This window comes from Antrostomus carolinensis, unplaced genomic scaffold (assembly GCF_000700745.2).
Source record: "Antrostomus carolinensis isolate BGI_N321 unplaced genomic scaffold, ASM70074v2 scaffold10329, whole genome shotgun sequence".
NCBI lineage: Eukaryota > Metazoa > Chordata > Aves > Caprimulgiformes > Caprimulgidae > Antrostomus > Antrostomus carolinensis.
Window position 1 is genome coordinate 27935 of NW_010337853.1, and position 22717 is coordinate 50651.

Consider the following 22717-nt stretch of genomic DNA (forward strand, 5'->3'; position numbering starts at 1 on the left):
AGAGATTGTTTTTCAAAGATGGTCACAATCTAAATGAACTCGCTAAAACTGCATTAGAGACTTCAAACATTATTTGTGTCTCTGAATGATCTGCTGATACACTTATTAGTGTATTTAAAAGCAAACCACTCACACTTATTAGGGCATTTAAAAGCAAACTTTTTTTACTTCTTTTTTTTCAATTTTTTTTTAAGCACATCTATTTTAAGATCTAGATTACTTAAAACACCCCTATTTCCAGGGAGTACAACCTTATACTACAATTTCAGGGAGTTTTGTATCACCTTTTAACAAAAGCCACAGCTACAAGAAGTAGTCCTAGAGTCACCTACATAACATTAGGATAGAAAGGTAATAGTTGCTATTGAACAAGCTACCCTTACGGGCGAAAAAACTGTCACAAGTTTCATAGAAACCCTTCTTCAGTTAATAATCCAGGCAGCCCACTGTTCTATCCAGAATATATGCTGCTCAAAGTATCTCGCACATCTCAGAACACTATAAAAACAGCTCCCTACCTCTAAGGCCCCACAGCACCAGCTGCTTTCTGTGCCAGGGAGGACTGCTCCACCTTACATCTATTTAGCCCTTTTATTTCTCTGTCTCACCCATGCATCCTTCTCCTCCCTGCTCCCAAGCAGATGGACTTTGTCAAGGTAACCAATATGCCCCATAGGAGCAATGAAATAAGTATCTGAGTTACAAGCTAGGGTAAGTCAAGATTTAAAGGAGAAGGCCAGCCTATACCTGTTTAGCAAGCACTTTCATATGAGCAACACTTCCTCGGCAGTAAGCTTCAAGTATCAAACCAAACTGTACTGAAACGGCAGGTATGTGAACCTCTGACCTGTAGAGAAGAAAAGCTGCCCATCAGACCACAGCATTGATAGATTAGCATTCTTAAAGTCATTACAATGAGAAAAAAACCCCAAAACAAAAAAAACAAATGCACAACAAAACAAAACAGAAAAAAAAACAAACACCAAAACACCTCATAGTCACGTAGATAAAACAAAAAGCCAAATTTCTTAAGAAATAATAGAACACTTATGTGCTGAATGAGGACTGGCTGGTTTCAATGCATGCCACTTGTTTCAAGGTCTAGGACTCTTCTGGAGGTGGTAATATTAAGTGGTAGCGACTGGGTATTTGTTTTCAGGAACCTCTTTTACTCAAGAAAGTAAGTGATGACTTGGATAAGACATAGAAGATGATAAAAACAATCAGGGCTGATGTAATACCATGTGTTCTCCAATCTTTGTGAGGGAAAAGCCAAAATTTGCCCGAGGGGCAACACTTTGAAACAAACTACTGAACTTTATATCAGAACCAATTATCCTTCAAAACATTTTCATGTAGTACTTGCTCTTTTTATTTAGAAATATTAAAATAAATTGTATTTTGAAGACAGAATCAAGCCATAGGCCTATTCTGCAAGGTTTCTGCCATTCATGGAACTGGTCATCAAAAGTAGCAATGACACATAGAACTGCTTTTATTATCTGTTAGACTCTCAACAATAACATAAATTTTTCCCTACTGTGAGGTATAAATATTGTACTTTTACTGCAACACAGCCAAAACAAACACTAAGGTTATATACAAGCCTAACTTACCAGATAGTTAGAGCTGAATGCAGTTTGGAATAGTTTTGTCAAACAGCAGATTGCAAACCACTGTAATATATTTTTAATTATAGGCTTGTTCTGATTATAAATGCCGAAGGTAAAGAAACAAAGAGGACCTGTACGGGACTATGATAAAGGCTCATTCATAAAAATCCCCAAGAAATCCTATTTGAAAGTCCAGTCAGGCTTGATAGTTCCAGAAAGAGATCAGGGAGAAACTCCTACCTTAGATGCCAAAATAACATCTGTCCTATTCTCCTGTTAGCGAGTGCTCTCTCTAATAGGAATCTGGAGAGTGCACAATCAAGAAAAGGTTCATATTTCAGGACTTGCACAAGTTGAAGAAGATACTGAGAGAGCTCTTCATCACTAGAATGAGGTACATAAAAGCAGTTAGTAACAGAGTAACTAAACTAATGATATTCCAGAAATTCAGATGCATATGACAAATCCAATAATGACACATTTGTTTCGATAGCAAGAGTGTCCCTCAATTTTTCAGTCACATGGAGGACAACAATACACAACTTAGTGCAATTGCCAGATGGATCAATTCATCAAGTTGTACCTCTAACAGAATCTCAAGGCCCTCAAACATGTAAGTAAAAATCTGGTGTTCTATCATGGGCTGTTACGAGATCAAGATCCCAGCCTGAGTGCTAGGTTAAGTATCCGAGAGATTAATTATTTTAAATTATTTCAGACTGAACACTGGCTCCCTTTGACCACTCAACCTCTGACTGTAAAGCTGGACTTTTCAAACCACATGAAGAACCACTGCAACCTAGCAGTTAGCTGCAGTGGGCATGGGTAAGAACTGAATAACTGCATCTACCTATCAAAGTCACTCCGCTTAAAAAGGGGGAGAAAAGTATTAATTCCACTGCAAGCAATTTAATTAACATGTCTTTAAAAGTTACTACCTGTCAGTTAATCGCTGTTAATTTATAAAGATACGCCTACAAAGTGATCCATTCAGCCAAAATGTTTTGTTTGGGGTTTTTGTTGTATGTTTGTTAGCTTCGTTTTTTAAGTCACACCAACAACATGAAAATTTTTAGAGGATAAGGAAAAGTACATAATCTTTGAGAAACCAAACAGTGCTCAAATTACTTGTACTTCCAAAGTGCAAATTTAAGCATTTAGCCACAGTTCATAACATACGTTTGAAGAGCCTCTATGCAAATTAACTACTTGAAGTAATATTCTGACATAATAAAAATCGCAATAATTTTCTATAAAATCCTGTATTCCTTTCCCAAAAAGCCTCTCACACTTGACAGTTATGTTACTCTAGAACAAATGTGAACATTCCTTGATTTTTTTATATTTGAGTATCTTGTCTCTTATAAAACGCCTGCAGAATTCACATTCTCTGCCTAAAATGTAAGGAAAAGAATAGAAATTCTTCCGTCCATGACTTGAAGACTTCAGAGATACAAATACTGAATTCTTTCATTCTCTCCATCTTACTCTGAAAAACTTCAGTATCTTGTTAAAAACTTTAAATTATGCTGTGTTGTATTTATTTTTGCCTATTTTTTTTGTTTCAGCTAATAGGACCACTTTTAGGTTACAGTTTTTACCAGCTACCTTCATCAGACTTTTTAAAGAATTTGAAAATTTATTTCTGACACCCAGCTGAACATGATTTTGCTTCAGAGCCAGAAATAAGAATTCTGGAAATAATTCCAGAATAACAATTCAGTATTATTAGGATACCCCAGCAGCTAAATTGCTTATTTGCATTTGAAAGAAGTCACAATATTCTTTTTTTACCCTAAAAGTCTAGCCTTGACCATTAAAAAAAATTAATCATTAAACTATTCACCACAGAGAATTTAGAACTCGAGGACAGGAAATACGCAGTAATGCTGCAAATGATAACGTTATACAAACCTTGCCCTAGGTTACAGAGAAGAGGAAAATTAAATGCGATGAAGGAAGAACTGCAGATAGCAAAGGCTACTGTGAAGAACAAACAAATCAGTAATTCTCTGGTTTTGTATTATACACTGCAGCTTACATTTCCATTAAATGATACAGCCAAAAGCTGACACAGAGCGTGAGGTGGCTGCATGGCAGTTTTAATAGTATTCTACTATTGTAATATTTTCTCCCTTTGTTATTAAAAAGTTCTCACACTACCCTGCTCTCCCTTTGTCCAAGAAAGGGGGGAACAACCGTCCCTGGGACAAAGGTACATGTGCTCTCTTAGCAACATGGCAAATAATAATTATCGAACATAAGATGTCAGAATAAGAAGGTTTTATTTGGCTGCCAATGTGCTTATCTAGAAATTGGATTGCTTTATTTGGCCACCTATTCATGACAGGCAGTGCATTTAAGTCTTTCCTCTTTGAGTTCTTTTTTTTCCTATAAACAAACAGAATGCAGCTTTTCACCCCAGAAATCCTTGCACGCTGAAGTAATGCAATATACTCACCTCATCTGCTTTAAACAACCCACTGCATATTCTCTGACGTACTGGTCTGGATAATTGAAATCCAACAACTCTAACGCTTCTCTGGGCAGCAGCTTGGGCCATATCTGAAGGAGAGCCTGAAGCTGGTTTAAAAAGATGACTATTAGGTTGCAGGTAAAGTAACTATTTAAGAAAACAGATGGGTATAATTGCCCATAAAAGCACTCATACTAAGAGAAGGATGTTAAAGACTGGTGTGGGGGTAGAGGGAGAAGGAGAGAAATAATTCTGGGAAAATGGCCCCACTTCTGATTAAGTTTCTTACCCTTTAAAATTACTTAATTTTTTTTTTTTTTGGCCCCAGGTCTCATTTACACTTAGTCTGAAAAATCTGTTTCTTCACACACAGACACAATGCACAGTAAATAAAAATTAGGTAACCCCAGATATGTATGTTTTAGGAACAGAGTTTCAATAAAATTTAGATTATGTTTTGTAAATGCTCTCATAAATACATAAACATTTTGGTAATGATAAGAGTAGTCTATAAAAAAACCCCAAAACAACAGAACCAAACTAAAGAAGGTTTTTGTTGAGAGAGATCTTCAACAAAATATTTATGCACCTCAATTGATGGAGCTGTTTCCCACACGCACTGTCAATAGTAATGAGCTTAAATTGCAAAAATGATGATCCAGGTTAGATATTTTTAAAAAAAATTCCTAGTACTGAAGACTATGTTCTGGAAAAAATTATAGAAAACACTAGTGTATTATTTTGGACTATCAAGAAGAATGATATCTAGAGGTCTCATGAAATCAAATGGTTTTATTGCATTTCAATGAAGTTACCAGCTGAGAGTGTATTTTTAATAATATGTATATAGCTGTATGAATGAAACAGTACACTGTTACTCGAAATAAACAAGCCTGAATGTGTAAACGCAGTGTATCAACAGTACAAGATTTTTCCTTTCTGTAGGAACAAGTCATAACTCATGATAAAAACCACTCTTCCCTAAAAATTAGATAACATTGGTATTTCATATTTAAATAGCAACTTATAAAAGCTGAACAATAAGGAAGATCATCTTTCCCTCCTGATTTAGGAATTCTTTTACATCAACAATGAAAAATCTCTATTTCTGCTACATGTCACAGTTGAACTAATGCTTCCAGTTCAAGTATGACAAAGACATACGAGTTCATAGTCTCAGCCCACATTTAACAGGTATGTTCACAACACCATTTAAACACCTATGGGGCCAGATTCTGATCTGGTTCATCTGTGCAGTTTTGTGAAATTCAGAAGGCAAGAAACGGGCACAGATCAATCACAATGCAAAGCCAGTAGCCATGCTACAATTCCAGAAGTGGAAGAAAGAATCAATTAAACTGTTTTCATGGGCAAATACTGGTATGAACATATGCAAGATTCCTAATACTATAAAGTAAAATTAAAGAAATTTAAAATATAGATTTCATAATCCCACAGAAATACACATGCAAAAATCTATTCAATCCATAGCCCAGTAAGGGTCAACATTACCAATCCTTACATCAAGGAGAACTACAGCCATCAACACCTACATATCGTTAATACTTGTACTGAAATTCTGAAAGACATACTAACACTGAGCAGATACTTAATACCATAAAACAGATGTTGAAAATGCAAGCAGCAGCTGTGCTTGTCAGACACACAGTAAGAAACTTCAAAACAAATGTATCAGAACTTCTAGACAACCTACTTTAAATTAGGTGCAGAATCAACAAAATATATAAACATTTTGTTAATAATGAATGATCAAAATTGATGGAGAACCTGAAACAGTCTGAAAAGACAAGTCAAAGTGGCCTTCTATGCCTCATACACCAGGCAATGAATTTTGAAAGTCATGGCCTACAGCATGTACACAAACAGTGAAGGTTATTTGAAGATCCAAACCTCCTCACTTTGCTGAAATTATTTCAGAGGTTATTACTGTGAGAAAATATTAAGTGATATGAGCTTAGAGGAAGCAAGATGGAAATGACCTATGAAACAGCCAAAGAAAATTCCCCAAACACCTACTGCTCTGTTCATGTTCTGCCTTGGAACTTCTGTTAAGAGAGAAGTGCAGTCCAACTAGCTCCACATCCCAGGTGTGTTGCACGCTTCTCAAAAGTGTACGTGAAAGGATATTGCAAATACTTGTTGCATTTGGACAAAAGAAACTTGCACTATGAAATGCCCTCATCTGCTTTGGCAACAGAGAGGCAACTGAAGAATTTCAAAGTACATCTCATTTGTAACAAAATTTTACATTTCAAAAGATGTGTTTCAAGTTCTTAAAATTCCTCTCCAATATCAAACATGTTAAAGTGCTGCACAAATGAAGTACTGCATACTTCTCTTGCATGGTTTGCAATGAAATGAAAATGAGGAACTTCAATTCTCAACAACATTCTAAAGGTTTAGAGGAAACTTGAATTCAGCCTTAGTGTATCAATATTTTTTCTATACAGAAATAACCACAATTGCGTTCCTAACAAGACAAGTTTACTATAAAAGAAAATACAACTAAGCACAGGCCAGTATTGTTGTTCCAGTTATTTCAAGTCCTTCAAAAGTTAGCTGTTCTTTCTCTAGTTCTCATTAATGATGGCATCAACTTAACTGAAAGTGGGTGGGGTTTTCTTCCATTTTGTTTTTTTTAATAATGGCTAAATTCTGCTTTGAGAATAAATACTGCTTGTGAATTCTACTAACATGTTCTGCCACCCTACTACTCTGCTGAGTGAGGAGGTTATGGCAACAGTAAGGGCAAACACCTTCAGAATTCCTTCAGTGTAGATGTTCTACTAAAATATTGCAATACAATATGGTAAATAATACAAGAAAGCAGCTTTATTCCAACTTTATGGACCACCAAACTAATAGATTAGAGATGGTCTACAACCAAATATAATCCCCATTTCTTAAGAAAATCTTACTACTTTTGAGCTGCATTAATAGAAACAGAAATAGAGTTATTTAGTTCATTTTTCTTACAAACAGCTGGTGTTTGATTGTATTTTGGGGATTTCTTTGTTTTGTTTTGTGTTTGGTTGTTTTTTTAAAACTTTGCACCTTAAGTGTCAAAACTTCTACTGAAATACAGCTAACAACAGGCATTAAAAAAAGTTTTGGTACCACAACATGCATGTTGTAGCAGCACAAATATTGCAACATACAGCTAGTTTTATATATTATTTATTTATTTATTTTATTTTTAATTTTAACGAGAGGTAAATTACGAGTGCTGCGATTTTTGGAATTTATAAACTTCACGAGGCTGTCTTGCCTGACCTGAAAATATTTGGGAATATTTACATGTCTACATATTACAAAAATATTTGGCACATTTAAGGATAAGATCTCATTTTTCAGAGACTATTCTTGCTGCCAAAAACAACATTAAAATATAAACCATACTATAGTCTATACACAAGCAACCCTAAGTACTATGTTCCTTCCAGAAAGTACATGGTAACAAGCAAGATGACTACATATTTTGAGCCATCTATTTAAATAAAATGCTTTATACGTATTTTTTTGCTATTCTCAAATTTAAAGGACTTTGAGTTGTACTCCAAATAACTTTTCAAACTCTGCTACCAAAGGCCATATTTGAAAGCTCCTAGCAAGCAATCAGAATGCCTTTTCCTTCACATATTTTAATGGGTAAATAAATACCTGCTTATAATTCTACAGTTTGCATTTCCAGATAACTTTCAATCACGGACAATAAATCCAGAAACACATAGTGGAATTACTAAGGAATAAAGGATTCTTGCATATAAAAGAACACAAGTGAGGAAGGAATGTGTGGGTGCTAAAATTTGTTACTCCAGTGGTCATGGCATGGACAACGAACTACGATGAAATTCCATGTATTTTTGTAAGTTCACAGAACATATACATCTAGCTGGTAGGAAGGATGTAACAGAAAAACTCTATGCTGGAGGCAAACTAAGATTCTGACTGACTGGATAATCACAAAAATCACATGATAACTAGATGGAAGCCAACTTTTCATGGAGTGTTTTCCTTCTCTTCCAAGAACACCTAGCTTGTAACAAGCAAAGGTCAGAATACTAAACTAGAATAGAAATTTATACTATCAACGATAATCCTTCACAGCAAGTGTCCTTTAAAAGCATTTTTAAAGTTTTATAAAATTAAAAAAAATTAGTTTAAAATTTAAAACATGAGACTTGTGGAAAGACATAAAACATTATCTTAGTGTAACGTCTGCAATAAGTTGAGTGTCATTTAAATGTGCAATTCCGACAAGCAGATGAACAAAACAATGTCTGGGTTCACCCCTTAGAGCGGGTACTGTGCTTGTTAACACCGGCCAAACTTTTATAGTTTTGCCCAACCTGCTCTGTACACAATCAGACTAAAAAGTTTCAGTACAAAACTAGAGATCTTATTTTCTTACTTTTAAATCAGCCTGTCAAGCAGGAATAAACTCAATATAAACTCATACAATTCTTGCTATATCAAGGTTCCACCTATTCCCAAAAAGCATCGCAAGAGTCAGATTCTATTTGGGTAAATACAGAAAAAGGCAGTTAAGCCAACTTCTTTACAGTATAATGAAATAACCCTCCATATCTATACAGCACACAAATGATGAAATTTTACTGAAAAATATAACCTTTTATCACAGCACCAGTATTCAAATCCTTAATTACTTACCATTACTTTAAAGAGACCCTATTTGGTCAAACAGTCAACATGATGAGAATGAAGTATTTTGTACCACTAGTGGGTATCATATCTCTCTGAAAAATCATTTGTCTTCCTCAATGTGGAGTTTTATAGTCTTTAAGCAGTTTAACAATTTTTATAAAAATATTGCAGATCTTGATAAACTTAAACTTTTTTTTTTTTTTAAATAACCTTATAAAATAAGTTTTTACTGTGAGGTAGTCAAACATTGGAACATGTTGCCCGAAGACTGTGGAGTCTCCATCAATGGAGCTACTCAAAACTCAGCTGGACGTAGCCCTGCTCTAGCTGACTGTGCTTCAGCACAGGGGATGGACCAGATGATCTCAAAGGTCCCTTCCAACTTAAATGATTCTATGAAATTCCTTGTGTTTAAGATCAAAGTTGAACACAAGATTTTAAAATTAGCCTGTATAAATAATCACTGTGCTTTTCTCATAACTCAGAAATGCATTTTGGGTTTTTTTTATTGCTGTTGTTCTTTGGTTTTGTTGGGGGTTTTTTAAAGACAGTAAGTTCTTGCTTATGTGTCCAGGCCACAGAAGGAATACAATAAACTTTGGCTTATACAATAGTACCACTACAAAATGTCTATAATCGGGAAAGAAACCCTATTTACTCAAGATCTGACTCCAGCATTTTTCCCCACCATCATTGTCTTTTCCCTTACCTGAGCAACATCTTCAAGTTTGTTCCATTTTAAAGAGAGCAGCAGTTTTGGCAATGATTGTGGAAAATTTTCACGACAGTCGTATCGCAAAGTCCAAATAAGATCCATTTCATTTTCACAGAGTTGAGATAAAGGATCTCTTTCCATTATTTCTTTTAGCACAACGTAAAACTTCTTACCACCTCGACCCTAGAAAATGAGAAATGTATTATGTTTTGATATATTCAGTATTCTTATATTCTCATATTCTTATATTTTAACTCAAATACTAGAAATCCTACACCAGGAAGAACATCAGATAAAACTCATGAAACTCAGGGGGATGACTATGCCTTTCTTTCAGATTTCAGATTTCATAATCTATTAAGAACTGTAACTAGTAGATTCAAAATTCAGTGTACAGAAGTTTCTGAAAAAGTAACTAAACTTTAGAGTTAATAACACTAGATGGCAATATTGCTATTTTCCAACTCTAACATGGAGAACTTTAGTTTAGGATGCATATACATTCATCTTTTGTTTTTCAAGTGATCAAATTTAATAGATCTATGTATAATTTTTTTTTTTTTTAGTAAAAGCCAAAAAATACTTTTCCAACAATAACCAAAGGGAAGTACATTTGCTAAGTATACAAACACATGATTTTTTGTCTTCTAATCCAGACTTGTCGTTTCCAGACATTTTGCTCCATTTTATATCTGAAACATTATCATTAGTACTGATTCTGGAAATCAGATTGTATGAATGACTCTTCACACTTGCCCAGTTAATACCTTCTGTCCCCAGCCATGCCCTTATGCAAACTGCAGGGGCAGAAGTTAGAGCAATGATATCAGCAACAATAGCATTCCATAAATTAATGGGAGACAAAAGAAACTGCTGCTTCTGGGTAAGGAGGTAGTAGTTGCAGGGAATAAGTTTCAACACATATTTTGAAATAAGTAAACAGTCTTGACAATAAGGTGATTGTTGTATCTGAAACTGTTAATCTTTCAAATTGAAAGTCACAATACTGTCAAGCCAGCATGCTGGTATTCAAGATTTCCAATTATTTGTGCACCAACTTGTTTGCATCCAAAGCAACAGTGAATTTTCACTTTTCTTGAACCTAAAGTTCACTTGGTATTGTAACTGACACAATTTTCAATTAGCTGCTTTATTCTTATATAAAATGCAGCTGTTATCACTGTTGATCTGACTGTGCTGTCACCATCTTAAATTGCAGACTTCTGTATTTTTGTGTATGATACAAAGAAAATGCATTCAGATTTTGATGATCTCAAAATTTGTCCTCAAGTTAGAACTATCCAATTCCTCAAGAAGAGCAAATAGTCATCATGTTTAAGAAATATCCTATAGACCAATGACCATTTTTGAGAAAGCTTATTTGGAAACATCTGACAATCAAGCCAATCATATTTGGCAAAACTGAGCAATTTTACAGCAACATTTTATGCAGCATAGGAATGTCTTCCAGATCCAGATCTAATATAAATCTTAGCTGTGTTCCAAATCCATAGAGTATGTAAAGTAATTGTGCTTTTTGACAAAAATCAAGCAAAAAGTCCAAAACACACTGGAAAAATTTTAAGGCAATTCACCAAAGTGAGTTACATAAGAAAACAAAGCCTGTAGAACTGTTATTTGAGCAATTGACTTACTTATTTCTAGATTGGTGTAGAAGATAAAAACCAAAAAAACCCAGAACATTAATTTTAACATAGTTTTTAGCAGATGCTTACCGCCATTGCAGCATTGTCACTGCTTCTTGCAATCTCAGCTGCCTTTTCAAGTATCTGCAAAACACATTTTTAAATATGTTAGATTTAAAATCAAATCTGACTGCACTGAAAGTATTATAGAAGTGAAGCAGATAAGGAAATGCTGCTATCTTTTAGATAATTACAACACTATTACTTTGTATATGCAGTGGTATAACATGCTGTGTCCCTTTCCTAACCTGTAGGACTATGGAGATCAGGAAAAGGAATGCTCATTACCTCAATTTTCTTCTTTGCCACTCCTGGGCTTAATAGTCTTCCCTATAGCATCTTGTTTTCTGTTTCTGTTTGCATGTCCTCCTTATTTTTCAGTATAGCAAACCAATTCCTCAACTCTCTAAGTTATCCTTGGCTTTCTCATCTCTACTTCTGCTGTTTTTAAGGGCACTGCTGTTACCCACAGATCCATATTCCTCACCCTCTATTTCAGTATGAATCCACAAACCTAGTTCTTGCACCATCCTTGCACATCTCCCATATGATCTCAATTAGTGTTTCCAGCTACTTCTCTAAATCTAGGATCTTTCCCTCTGCAACATCATGGACAACCAGCTTCCAACAAAAACTCATTTAGTGATAAAGTGAATATTCTACCAACAAGCTCTCAGCATCAGTTAACACGGAGCAATCCTCAGGAACAAGGACTGCTCCTTTTCTTAACAGCAAAGCATCGTTTCCCCAGAAGTTCAGCTCTGGGTTACTCTTGCTCCCTTTTTTTTGCCTTTGAACATTCTACTTATTTTTTGAAGTTCATGTAATAAACTATGCAAGTATAGATGTAAAACTTCAAACTATATTCTGCACACTACTGCAACCAACAGAGATGTGTTAGAATGGTGACTTCCTAAGCTAATTAGACGAGCTGAACTGGTCAGGTAGGTATACCTACAGTTGTCAGACACTGCTGCTTTGAGGAACAATTCATAAAATAAAATATCAATTAAGAAAGAAGTCTAAGGAACTACACCACCTCCTTTTGCTCAAAAGTCTGCCTCTCCCATCACCCAGGAATATAACACCAGTCCCAGACACAGATTCCACAAGCCTTGTATTGCAAGCAATACAAGAAACAACAAAGTCTACAATAATCAGAGCATAAATACCCAGCACCTGAAAATCCTTCAAAAGGTATACTACCTTGCTTTACTTCTTTCTCTGTATGAAATGCTTATTAATATAATGTATTACATCTGCTACTTGGCTACAAAGCTTGTTTACATACTGTGCGTGAAAACATGCATAAACAAAACCACAACATCCTAATTCTATGTTTGATGCTTGCCTCCTCCTGCTTTTTAGACTTACTCTGTTTACAAATAAACTCTGAAAGTGTCTGCAAGTCCAGCTTTGTAACTGAACTATGAACCCCTCAGTGTGTCAGCAGCAGTGATCATTAACCAGCCCAATACACGGCTCCTGCATTAAACAAGAGTTCTCTTATCAATTGTCAAGGCTCACTCAGCCCCAAACAGCTGTTTGGTGCAAGTGGATTGATGCTATCATCAAAAAGATTATCTATTTTTTAACATTATGTTTATTAAAAGAGAGATTTTCCACCCGATTCTCCATTTCCTTGGCATAAACAAGCAACAACATTGGAAAAATTAGAAGTTGTCATGCACCAAGCAAGTCTCACCTAGACTAGTTCAAAATTGATCATATCAGCTGATATAATTCAAGCAGCTACAATGTTACTCCTGATTCAACAGGACCTTCACCAAGAGACTTTCAGAGACCACGTAACTTTCTCTTCCGTTTTAGAAATTTCAGTATATCCACAGAAACTGAACGAATTATCAAAGAGTTTAGAGTGATTTGCAGTGATACTGCAAAACAGTTTCTTAACTCTAGGGAATTGCAATTAGCAAAAGTAACTGGAAAAAAAATAAGAACTGCTAAAAACAAAACAAAACAAAAAGCATTTTTGGCATTTTGTAGCATTTACTCAAAGTTGAATGCTTTCAATGAATGTTACATGACCAGCTCTGCAATCACTTCATAAAGATGCTCTGGACTTGTTTCTTGGTCTAAGCTTTATTTGTTGGTTTGTGAACAACTTGTCATTTAGCATTCACACTAGAGACATGACCATGTGTATTCCAAATATACACTTCCTTTCCAGACAGACATTCTTATCCATATCTGTAGAAAATTGTAGGACAACTTAAATTGATTTAGTTCAAGAGTAGACCTTGAGAAATCCCTTTTTATACAGTAAGAGTCGTAGAGGAAAGAAGCGTCCCAAAGAGTGGATAACACATAGTTGTACAAAGAAATAACAAAGCTTTATAGACCACAGGCAAGCACAGTTTGAAGGTTTCCAGAATGGCAAGTTAAGTTTAGCTTTTTGTAAGATCATCGATATTGGAAACTGATTAGGCTTCTGACCCTCAATAGACTACGTACAGAGTATTTTTAAAAGTATATGTGTTCAATATGCCACCTGTTGCCAAATGACTGAAGTCAGAGCACTGGCACTCTCATGCAGTGCAAGTTTAAAAAACTGCAGTGTGTTAACTAAAAGGCACAAGTGAGGAATTCAGTGGAAACAGCAGTGTTGAAAGGAAAGAAGAAATAGCTATTTACACGTAAGCATTTATGACTGCTCTTTATGTCATACCTTACCTTATCAAAGGGAGGGTAATTAATAGGCTGTTTTGAATATTCTTGAAATCTAATGTGCAAAGCTGTTGCATTTTCAGTGTAAGGGTTAGTCTGGACGGTTCCCATTGGATTCAACATTTCTTCAAGTTCATCTGAAACATTAAACATTAATATTATAGGCCAGGCATGCATTAAAATTTTAAAAATCTAAAAGGCTAAGATATAGTAAGAAATTACTTAATGTATACAATGGAGAGAAGCATGCTTTGCTGCACAGCACTTTTACTACAATGCACTGCATTTTCAGCAGTTGGATCATCACTCAACTCAAATGTTGGATTATCACCCAATGAGAAACTGATCTTCTCTTTCCAAAATAAACCTAACAGGCAAGGGAAGCTGAACTATCCCCGTACTGAACCAAATCCCAGAAAGATCTGCAGCTTCTGTAAACCCGTATATATACTACCTCTACATCAAATAGTATGAAAAAAAGATGAGAGTTTTAAGCCAGATTTCTTTCATCACTACATCCAAGTTGATACAGCAATTCTCAGGACAGAATGAAGAGTGACATGGAGATTTCAGACTCTCTTACTAATCAATCTGAATGTCAGGGAAGCAAGACTTAAAAAAAAATACTAATTAATATTTTTCGCTGATGTAAATATTGTCACATACAGATTATCTATTTAGTTTAGGATGCATAGCACAGGGAACCAAATAAAACCCAAACTGCATCTTAAAAACAGGTAACACTAGATATAAACATGCACCTATTTCTATGTGACTTTCCTTCCATAACAGACAAAACTTTTAGAATACTATTTCCAAGCAGACCCTTGCCCTTCCTCCTTCCCGATACACAGTACTTTCAGGAAAGAGATTAAGATGTTACGTATTTATCCACATAAAAGAATAAAAGGAGTAAAGACATTATGACAGGAGAATTGGGCATGCATACAGTAAATATTCTACTATTTGATACTACTCTTCTTTAGTCTTATAACTATTTAAAGACCAAATCTTAGAATTTAAAATTTACCAGGAAATGACGACCAGCTGTGCAGTATCAGTTCTCCATTCTTCAACTGTCCTTTATAATCAAATACCATGGTATTTACCCAGGCTACAGGATAATGCTGTTAAAGAAAGAATTTTTACATGGAAACTAAGATGCCAGTGAACACTAGTACACAGCAAGCACTGCAACAGAAATAAAATTTAGTGTAGTTGGGTTGTTGGGTTTTTTTTTAACGGTGATACCTTTCAGAAAAGCAGTTAAATACATGTACAGTTTTCAGTACTTACTCTACTAACACTGAGGACAATAAGACTTAATTTTAAGGGCGTCACTCTGCCAGTGTAAAAACACTTCCTTCCCTGAATGTGAGCCTAGAAACCAATTTCTTCATCTTTTCCCAATCGCAACTCATCCAGAGTTCAGAACAAAACCAACCTTTTTAAATACAATTCTTTAAACAGCCATTTGCCAACTGGCCTACAACCAAAACTCTCATGCATTTTTCAGTGTCTGAGAAGTATGAAGAGTTTTATTTTGTACCGAAACGTGCAGTTCTTAATACATATGGTCTTTTTAACGTTTTGGGTTTTTTGTAGGGGTTTTGAGGGTTGTTTTTTGGGTTGGTTTTGTTTTTTGTTTTTTTGGTTTTTTGTTTCGTTTTTTTTTTAATTTTGCATCCTTGAACTCTAAAGTGAGGACAATGAAAGATTTCTGAATACTCATTTCAATATAATTCAGAGGTACACTCAAGAAAAACAAATGAAATCATTACCACTTTTCCTGCTTTCCTAATGGTTTGGTATTTGGACTGATTCATTGCCTTGGTTGACTTTTTAGTCTTCATTTTATCCATCACAGCATAAACTGCAAAGCAGAGCCTTGCCATTCTTGGTAGATCGCAGACATTTATTTCAAACTCTAGTACTTCATTCCAAACGTGGTCACTTCTCCCAGATATTTCTGTGCTTACAATAGTTTTACAAAGGAGCTCTGTCCCATGGAAAAGACCAGCCCTAACATGAACCTGCATTAAATAAATGAGAAATTTTAAGCTTGCCACAGAACCTACAGAAATCTGCATAGGTTATACAGAACATACATGTATGCATTTCATTAATATTTCTATCTTAAAAGAAATACTAATTTTGACGTTTTAAAATCAACCAAACAATTCTTGAGAACAAATTATTTTTACTTTGCTATTTATGTTCCCGGACAAATCGAAATATATTTGTTCAAATAATGTTGGCTACCAATTTTTTCAGTACTAAACTACTTCTATTATCACATATGACTAATAATAATAACTAATATGTAGTAACAAATACAATATACAAATGCTTCTAACTTAACTTACCTAACATGGAAGGAAATCATAAGAAACAAACAACTAAGCAGAAAGAAAAAGGTAAGAGTAATTTTCTGAGAAAACTCAAATCTCTAGGCAGAACCAATTTGTGCTTCTAATTGAGGAAAGTTCTGGGGTTTTTTCAGCTTAAGAAAAAATTCTTTTTTTACTTAAACTGTACAAAAATGTACAGAGGGAACGCTGCTGACCCTGACATCAGACATCACCTGTAATAATAGTAATAACAATGAACATCATTTGCAGAAATTCTGTTTTGTCTTTAGCACCTAGAAACCAACAAAACCAGCTACCTTGAACGGTAAAAATAATGGACAGGAAAGGAGAAGGGCAAAAAGAGAAAGAAGCTGGAGTTACTGGCACTGAAATGAAACACATTACAGGTCAGTGCTAAGATGTGGCTCATTTCTGCATTTCTGCTTAATAACATATTTACACAGAAAATTGCATATTTCCAAGTATCCATACTCTTGGACAGTTTCCACAAGGAGGTCTTTATTTTTGTTGCCTGAGCAAACAACAAAGAGAGAAATATGTTAACTTCTTTCAAGTGACCTTCTAAAATATCAGTGGAGTTAAGAGAGAATGAGAAGGGGAAGGAGAAAGAGACAAAGATCACAAACAATCTTTTTGTCAAAAACAAAAAAGTTCTCAGTGTTACGGTTAAACGGATAAAAGGTGAACTGATGTTTCAGGTTCCCTATTCTCTTCAAAACAACCTTCCCAACATTCTATTTAAGCTATCATAATCTTTCTGAGCATGGTAAGGGAAAGACAGAGATATTTAAAATTTGCTATAGGTTTTAGATGAAAAATAATTCACCTTTGAATTCCCAACTGACATAGACAAGATCTGTTCTGAGAGAGAGCCTATCTTTCCCTCCTTCAAAGAGCCAACAGTGTTATCAACATTGAAACAGTCCCAATCTCGATATATCTTTTTGGCTACATCAACTACTGCTCCGTACCAAGTTCTCCATTCGCAAACTATCGCAGATAAACTAGTCATTGGAAAACTGTAATTCAGTCTAAACGAAGTCATGCTAGAGAGCAAATCTGTCTTCCACCCAGAACAATCCCTGGAGAAGGCATCAGTAGCACCAACAGATGGTCTCCAAATAACATCTATTCTGATCATTCTGGACTTCTCTGAAACAATTGGTACCACTGATCAAGAGACTGCTGTCCCAGCATGGCCACTGGCAGAGGTATTGGGTCTTGGAGAACACACTGTTATGGGTTACTGTCCTTCTTGACACAGGTGCCATAGGAACACCTATTATTAAACTGACTTGTTGACTTATGTATATACATTCCCAATTTTATTTCCAAGATCATAATTAATTACTGAAAGGAAAAATTCAGTTTAGAAAACTACATTCATATGAGTCCCAGCAATACTCATAATAATTCCTGTTTCTCCTCAAGCTTCCAATCAACTTATTTTCTTTTTCCTCTAAGAGCATACTGAAATTAACCAAAACTCACTTTTTGTAAGTAGGGGGGGGAAAAAAAAAACAAAACAAAACGAACTTGCTTGCTATGTTGCTTCTGGAATCCACTTTCTCTTTTCCCTTCCCTTTTCTTTTAAAAACTTTGAGAGTCTACAGAATGTAGAGTTAAGATATCATAACTACCTAAAATAATGGTTTAGACAAAGAAAAGGGAAACATCTGTTTCTGCAGACATTCATTTCCACAGTCACAGTGTATCAGGTAGTAAAATTTTAAGTACAGATCATTAGCTACAAAGTAAAATGTAGTACTGCTAATATACAAGGAGATTGTAACAATAGTTTTGAAAGAAAAAAAATGCACCAAGTAGCCCGAATAGAGCATCAGAACAGCAAACTTCAATGACTATGGCTATATAATTTATTGATTGCCAAACAAAATAAAGGAAATGAATGTCTTTCTACCTCACAGGCAAGTGACTTGTAAGATCTTACAAGTAGTTGTGCAATAAATTCCCACGTGTTAACAACTTGTGGTCTGTAAAACAGTTAGTAGCCCAGTCATGTACATTTTTACAGGAAGTGATACTACAGCTTTTTTCCTATTCAGCATGTTTAGAAAATAAAAGACAGATTGTACAGAAGCATGCATTCCATGCTTAGACACACAAACTATATTGTACACTACAAAAATACCTTATGTTCCATTGAAAAGTGTTTAATATTTAATCTACTTCTGCTCATCAGATGTTTACAACAGCTTAGTTCAAACAAGCTTATTTCACATCAATATCAGTACTTTACAGATACTATCTTAAAAAAATCAAGTACCGTATGAACATTCGTGTCATACTGTCCATGCTATTGAAAATATTCTAGTGCACATATCCAACTTCAGACAATAAAGTAATACTTGAGCAATAAAGCAAGATTTTAACCAATGCTACCAATATAACTGGGAACACCTAAAAAATGGCTTACACTTTTGCTGAATTGAAATCTGTATGATTTTGAGTTCATTAAACATCAAAAATCATTAAAATAATGAGCAGAACATCTTCTGATACTAGGCACAGTTACTTACTTTGGCATTTTCTTCTGTATTTAGTTTATTACCCTTCATTAGAATAATCTTGAAAGGGCTGGAAATATCCCATACACTCTGAGAAAGGAAACACAGATACAAATTAATTCTCAATCAATGTAAGATACTGACACCTATTTTATAAGCTAAGCATTTAAGCAGAAGTCATAAATATAAACTGAAAAATATGCATTTAAAAAAAATACAAATATTAAAACTTAAAAAATAAACTGGTTATCATAACTACAATAGCATGCAAGATTCCCTAAAAGGAAAAGTTAGAAAAAACATTCAGCTGAAAGGAGGATGGGGTGGGGGGAAGAAAAGACATTGAGTATTATTTGCTGACAATTCAGAATAACCCTTGAAATTTATCGTTCGTTCTGAATAGATACAAGACTGTGTAACAGAGCAAAGTCTGTCCACGTTTCTTAGATTGACAGTATGTAAATTATAACTGTGCTGTAAGGCCATAAGTTTAGCAATAAAGGAAGTAACATAGTAAAAAAAAAAAAAAAAGTTGGATGTACAGTACAGCAAAAGTTGCTATCACTGAAGTGGAAACACCATGCAAAATATCTGGGCTATTACAAGAGATCACAAACCATTACTGCCCAAGGCAGTGGAGCCTACACATTGCACTGAAGCTGGAGAATCCAGGTTCTCGGCAGTAACTTCTCCAGTTGCTGGTAACAATTACTCACTCCTCTGGGTTGTGATCAGAAATACAATCAATAGGAATGGAAAGGAGACAGTTGGGGGAGAAGGCAGATGGTTGAGATGGGGGAAAGTAAGAAGTTTCCAAAAAGCCTCAAGGTCTGCTATTTCTGATGTAAACCTTCTTACGAGCAACAGTAGGTTCCAAGTAGACCCAGGTGACCTACACTGGAAAACACTAGTAGTAGCACAAATCCCAGGCATTGTGATTTATATCCTACAAGTCACTGTTCCTTTTGGATATCAGATACTCTCCGTAACAACTTACAGTTGTTGTTCTTGTTTTTTTTGGTGGCAGAGGAAGAGGAAGGTTGGATGATTTTCGGTTTATGGCAGCTTCTACAGCAATCATCTCCTGCTCACACATTTTCTTTATGGTGCAACACTCAACTAGAGTCAGTTGGGGAAGGGTCCTGTTCATCACACAGTTGCGAATGTACTAAAAGCCCACAGAAAAAGTTATCAGCTAGCAGATTATTTTTACGGCAACTTTCAAATCAAAGAAACAAATAACAAATCACAAAGACGCAAATGAAATGGCACACGTGTTTTACAGTTGGAGAGGGCTGAAGACATGAGGAGGAAGTGTATTACTGTTCAGCATAGCTGACCATCCAATGGCACAAGAAGAAAGGTAAAATTTTGTCCAAGGCACCAAGGAATTGTTACAGTAAGTTCCAAAGAGCTCTATGTACCTGAAACTGAATTAATGGATGATCACCAAAAACATATTCTAGCCTCCCACTAACTTGCAGCACATAGTCAGCAGGATCAACTTCCTCATCTTCTTTTCCATGGATAGTCAAACGTTTTCGGATTGCCAGCTCATTCAGCTTGATGGGATTCATGTTAGGAGACACCTGAAAACTAAATACATCCTAACAAAACAAACAGGAATACTGAATGTCAAACTTGTCATAGTCAGATGTACAAGGCTTAAACCTTAGCATACAGAATAAAATAGGTAGAAATACTGAACTGTTAAAACCAGTTTATTTTCATATTTACAGTTCACATCTACATCTTTAGAGCAGAGCAATAGTCACCCTAAAAGCTGCAAAATGGTCAATTCCCAAACCTTTGTAGTATCAGAAGTACTTTTAAGAACACGGAACTTTACCTAATGGTTTCAGCAGTGATGTAAAGACCTCTAGATCAGGATATTGATCCAGAAGCTTGTGTTTTAGAATGTGAGTGATGGAGACAATAAATCACACACACATGTCAAGGCATTTAGCAGTACTAGATGTGTCAATTTTTCTTCTTTCTGGCCACTATCAAGTTATTCTCTTTCTAGGCACCACTGTACTCAGAAGAAAAAGAAAGCTTCAAGTAATAAAGCAGCAAACTGTTAATGTGGTTTATGTACAAAAACACCATCTTATTTGGAGTGCAGAAAAGAGGTGTAGCAGCCAATACCTGTAGCATTCTGAATGCAACATGGAAAGACTCTGCATTTTCAAAGAAAAATTTTAATCAAACCTTTAGAGGCTATCTATGTATTTCCACAGTATTTCTCATTTTGATGCATTCTAAAAAGGTAAAGGTAAGGAGTTACTTTATTTTTTAAATTTAAAAAAAAGTTTTTAATTAATTTAAAGCTTCTAATGTAAAAGGTCTTCTGTGAGATCTCATTTCCCTTAATCTACCATATTAAGCTCTGCATACGCTTATTTGCAAAGGCTGATTCAGCGAGTTTTTTTGTTTTGATCTTTTTTTCATTTACACATGCACACTCCTGAAGATGTAAGCATACTAAAAGCAATTATTTACAAATGTGAAGCATGTCTGGCTTACATTCTTTTGACTTGTGCTTTATTTATATGGAAGTTTACTGGTGAGAAGCCAAGCTGCCCTAATGGAAAAATCTAACTCTAAGGTCAGGCAAAAATAATTCCGTATTTTCTCAGTTTCTGCATGGTTCACAGCAGCTTCCCCCTTTCAGAAAGCTGTCAGACTGCAAAGGCTTTTTTCTCCCATCATAACTAGTAGTGGGTAGACAGGGAATGACACTTTTTGTTCCCAGGAAGCTGGTGCTCTGTGATGGCTGCCTTACTCCCTGTTGTAGGTCTTTACACATATGTCACAGAAATGGGGATGAGTCTCTTTTCTCTTGCTCCAGAGACAACTGGGTAGCTTTTACAGCTCACTCGTGCATTCGAGACAAAAAGTATTTTAATATTCCTTTCTCTCAATCTTGTAGGGTTCCTACAGGAAGAACACAACAGTCCTCATACTTTCCTATTTAATTCTCCTGCAATGACCCTAATACTCAGCGGAAGCAGTAAAGGCTGGAACAGCGTTTACTGCTCTAAAAAGCAGCTCAGATTTGAACTGTTAATAGCTCTGAAGGTCAGAACTGGCAGCAGAAGCATTTGAAACATTTGAAATGTCAGCAGCCTAAGCTATTACAGTGGCAGGCAAATACATTCTGCACCAGCATGAACTTTTGCACCGCTTTTGTGCTGTTACTATAAGCACATATATATGATATTTTAATCAAAAGCTGACAAACACACAGATATTCTCACTCCTGGACAACTACAAGTTCTCTAGTAAGCCAAGGACTGGAAAAAGGTTTTGTCATAAACACACCTACTGATCCAACATCAGCTAGCGTTGGACCAAATTTAGTATTCACCTCTGCATTTAGTGTTTCAAGAGTCACATAAGACTTTACCATTTAGGATTGTTTTATTTTTTAAGTAAAAAAGATAGTATCAGAAACAACACAGTTTTGTAAATAAAATCAGCTGAATCATTATAAAATCAGTAACTAGCACCTGGGTCAAAATGGACACCAAATATAGCCTGATGCATTTACACATTTCTGAGATTTTTAAGGTTTCCAATGCTCATCCCTAACTGTTATTCAAAAGAACACAGCACAAAAAATGAATAACAGTAGAATCACAGAAACTTCAACATCAAAAAACTGAAGGTAAACCATCTTAGGTGAAAACTAAAGGAGTTTTTATTTTAAAAATAAGCTATGAATTTGTCAGCTGAAGCAAAAAGGTAACTCTAAGTCTCAACTAGTGTTTTATTTGTCTATATGCACGTCTAGCATAGGGAATACTAATTCCTCTTTTTAAAAAGCGTATTGCATGACCTAATTAGCAGATCAACCCCAAAGATGTTCAACAAGGAGTCATCCAAGGAACTGTGCTGGATATGGTGCCTCCCAATTCACCAGCACCCCCT

General features: G+C 35.3%; 1 protein-coding gene across 1 annotated transcript in view; it reads right to left on the bottom strand.

Annotated features, from left to right (window-relative positions):
* Positions 1-22717, bottom strand: part of PIK3CB (phosphatidylinositol-4,5-bisphosphate 3-kinase catalytic subunit beta) — a 43448-nt gene that overhangs the window by 15211 nt on the left and 5520 nt on the right. The window contains exons 4-14 of the mRNA XM_010175311.1: positions 20209-20391; positions 19782-19952; positions 18797-18874; positions 15666-15917; positions 14915-15011; positions 13891-14021; positions 11227-11280; positions 9485-9673; positions 4075-4196; positions 1854-1997; positions 748-847 (exon numbers count right to left, since the gene is read on the bottom strand). Of these exons, the coding sequence (XP_010173613.1) occupies positions 748-847; positions 1854-1997; positions 4075-4196; positions 9485-9673; positions 11227-11280; positions 13891-14021; positions 14915-15011; positions 15666-15917; positions 18797-18874; positions 19782-19952; positions 20209-20391 (1521 nt within the window). The remainder of the gene's footprint in view (positions 1-747; positions 848-1853; positions 1998-4074; positions 4197-9484; positions 9674-11226; positions 11281-13890; positions 14022-14914; positions 15012-15665; positions 15918-18796; positions 18875-19781; positions 19953-20208; positions 20392-22717) is intronic.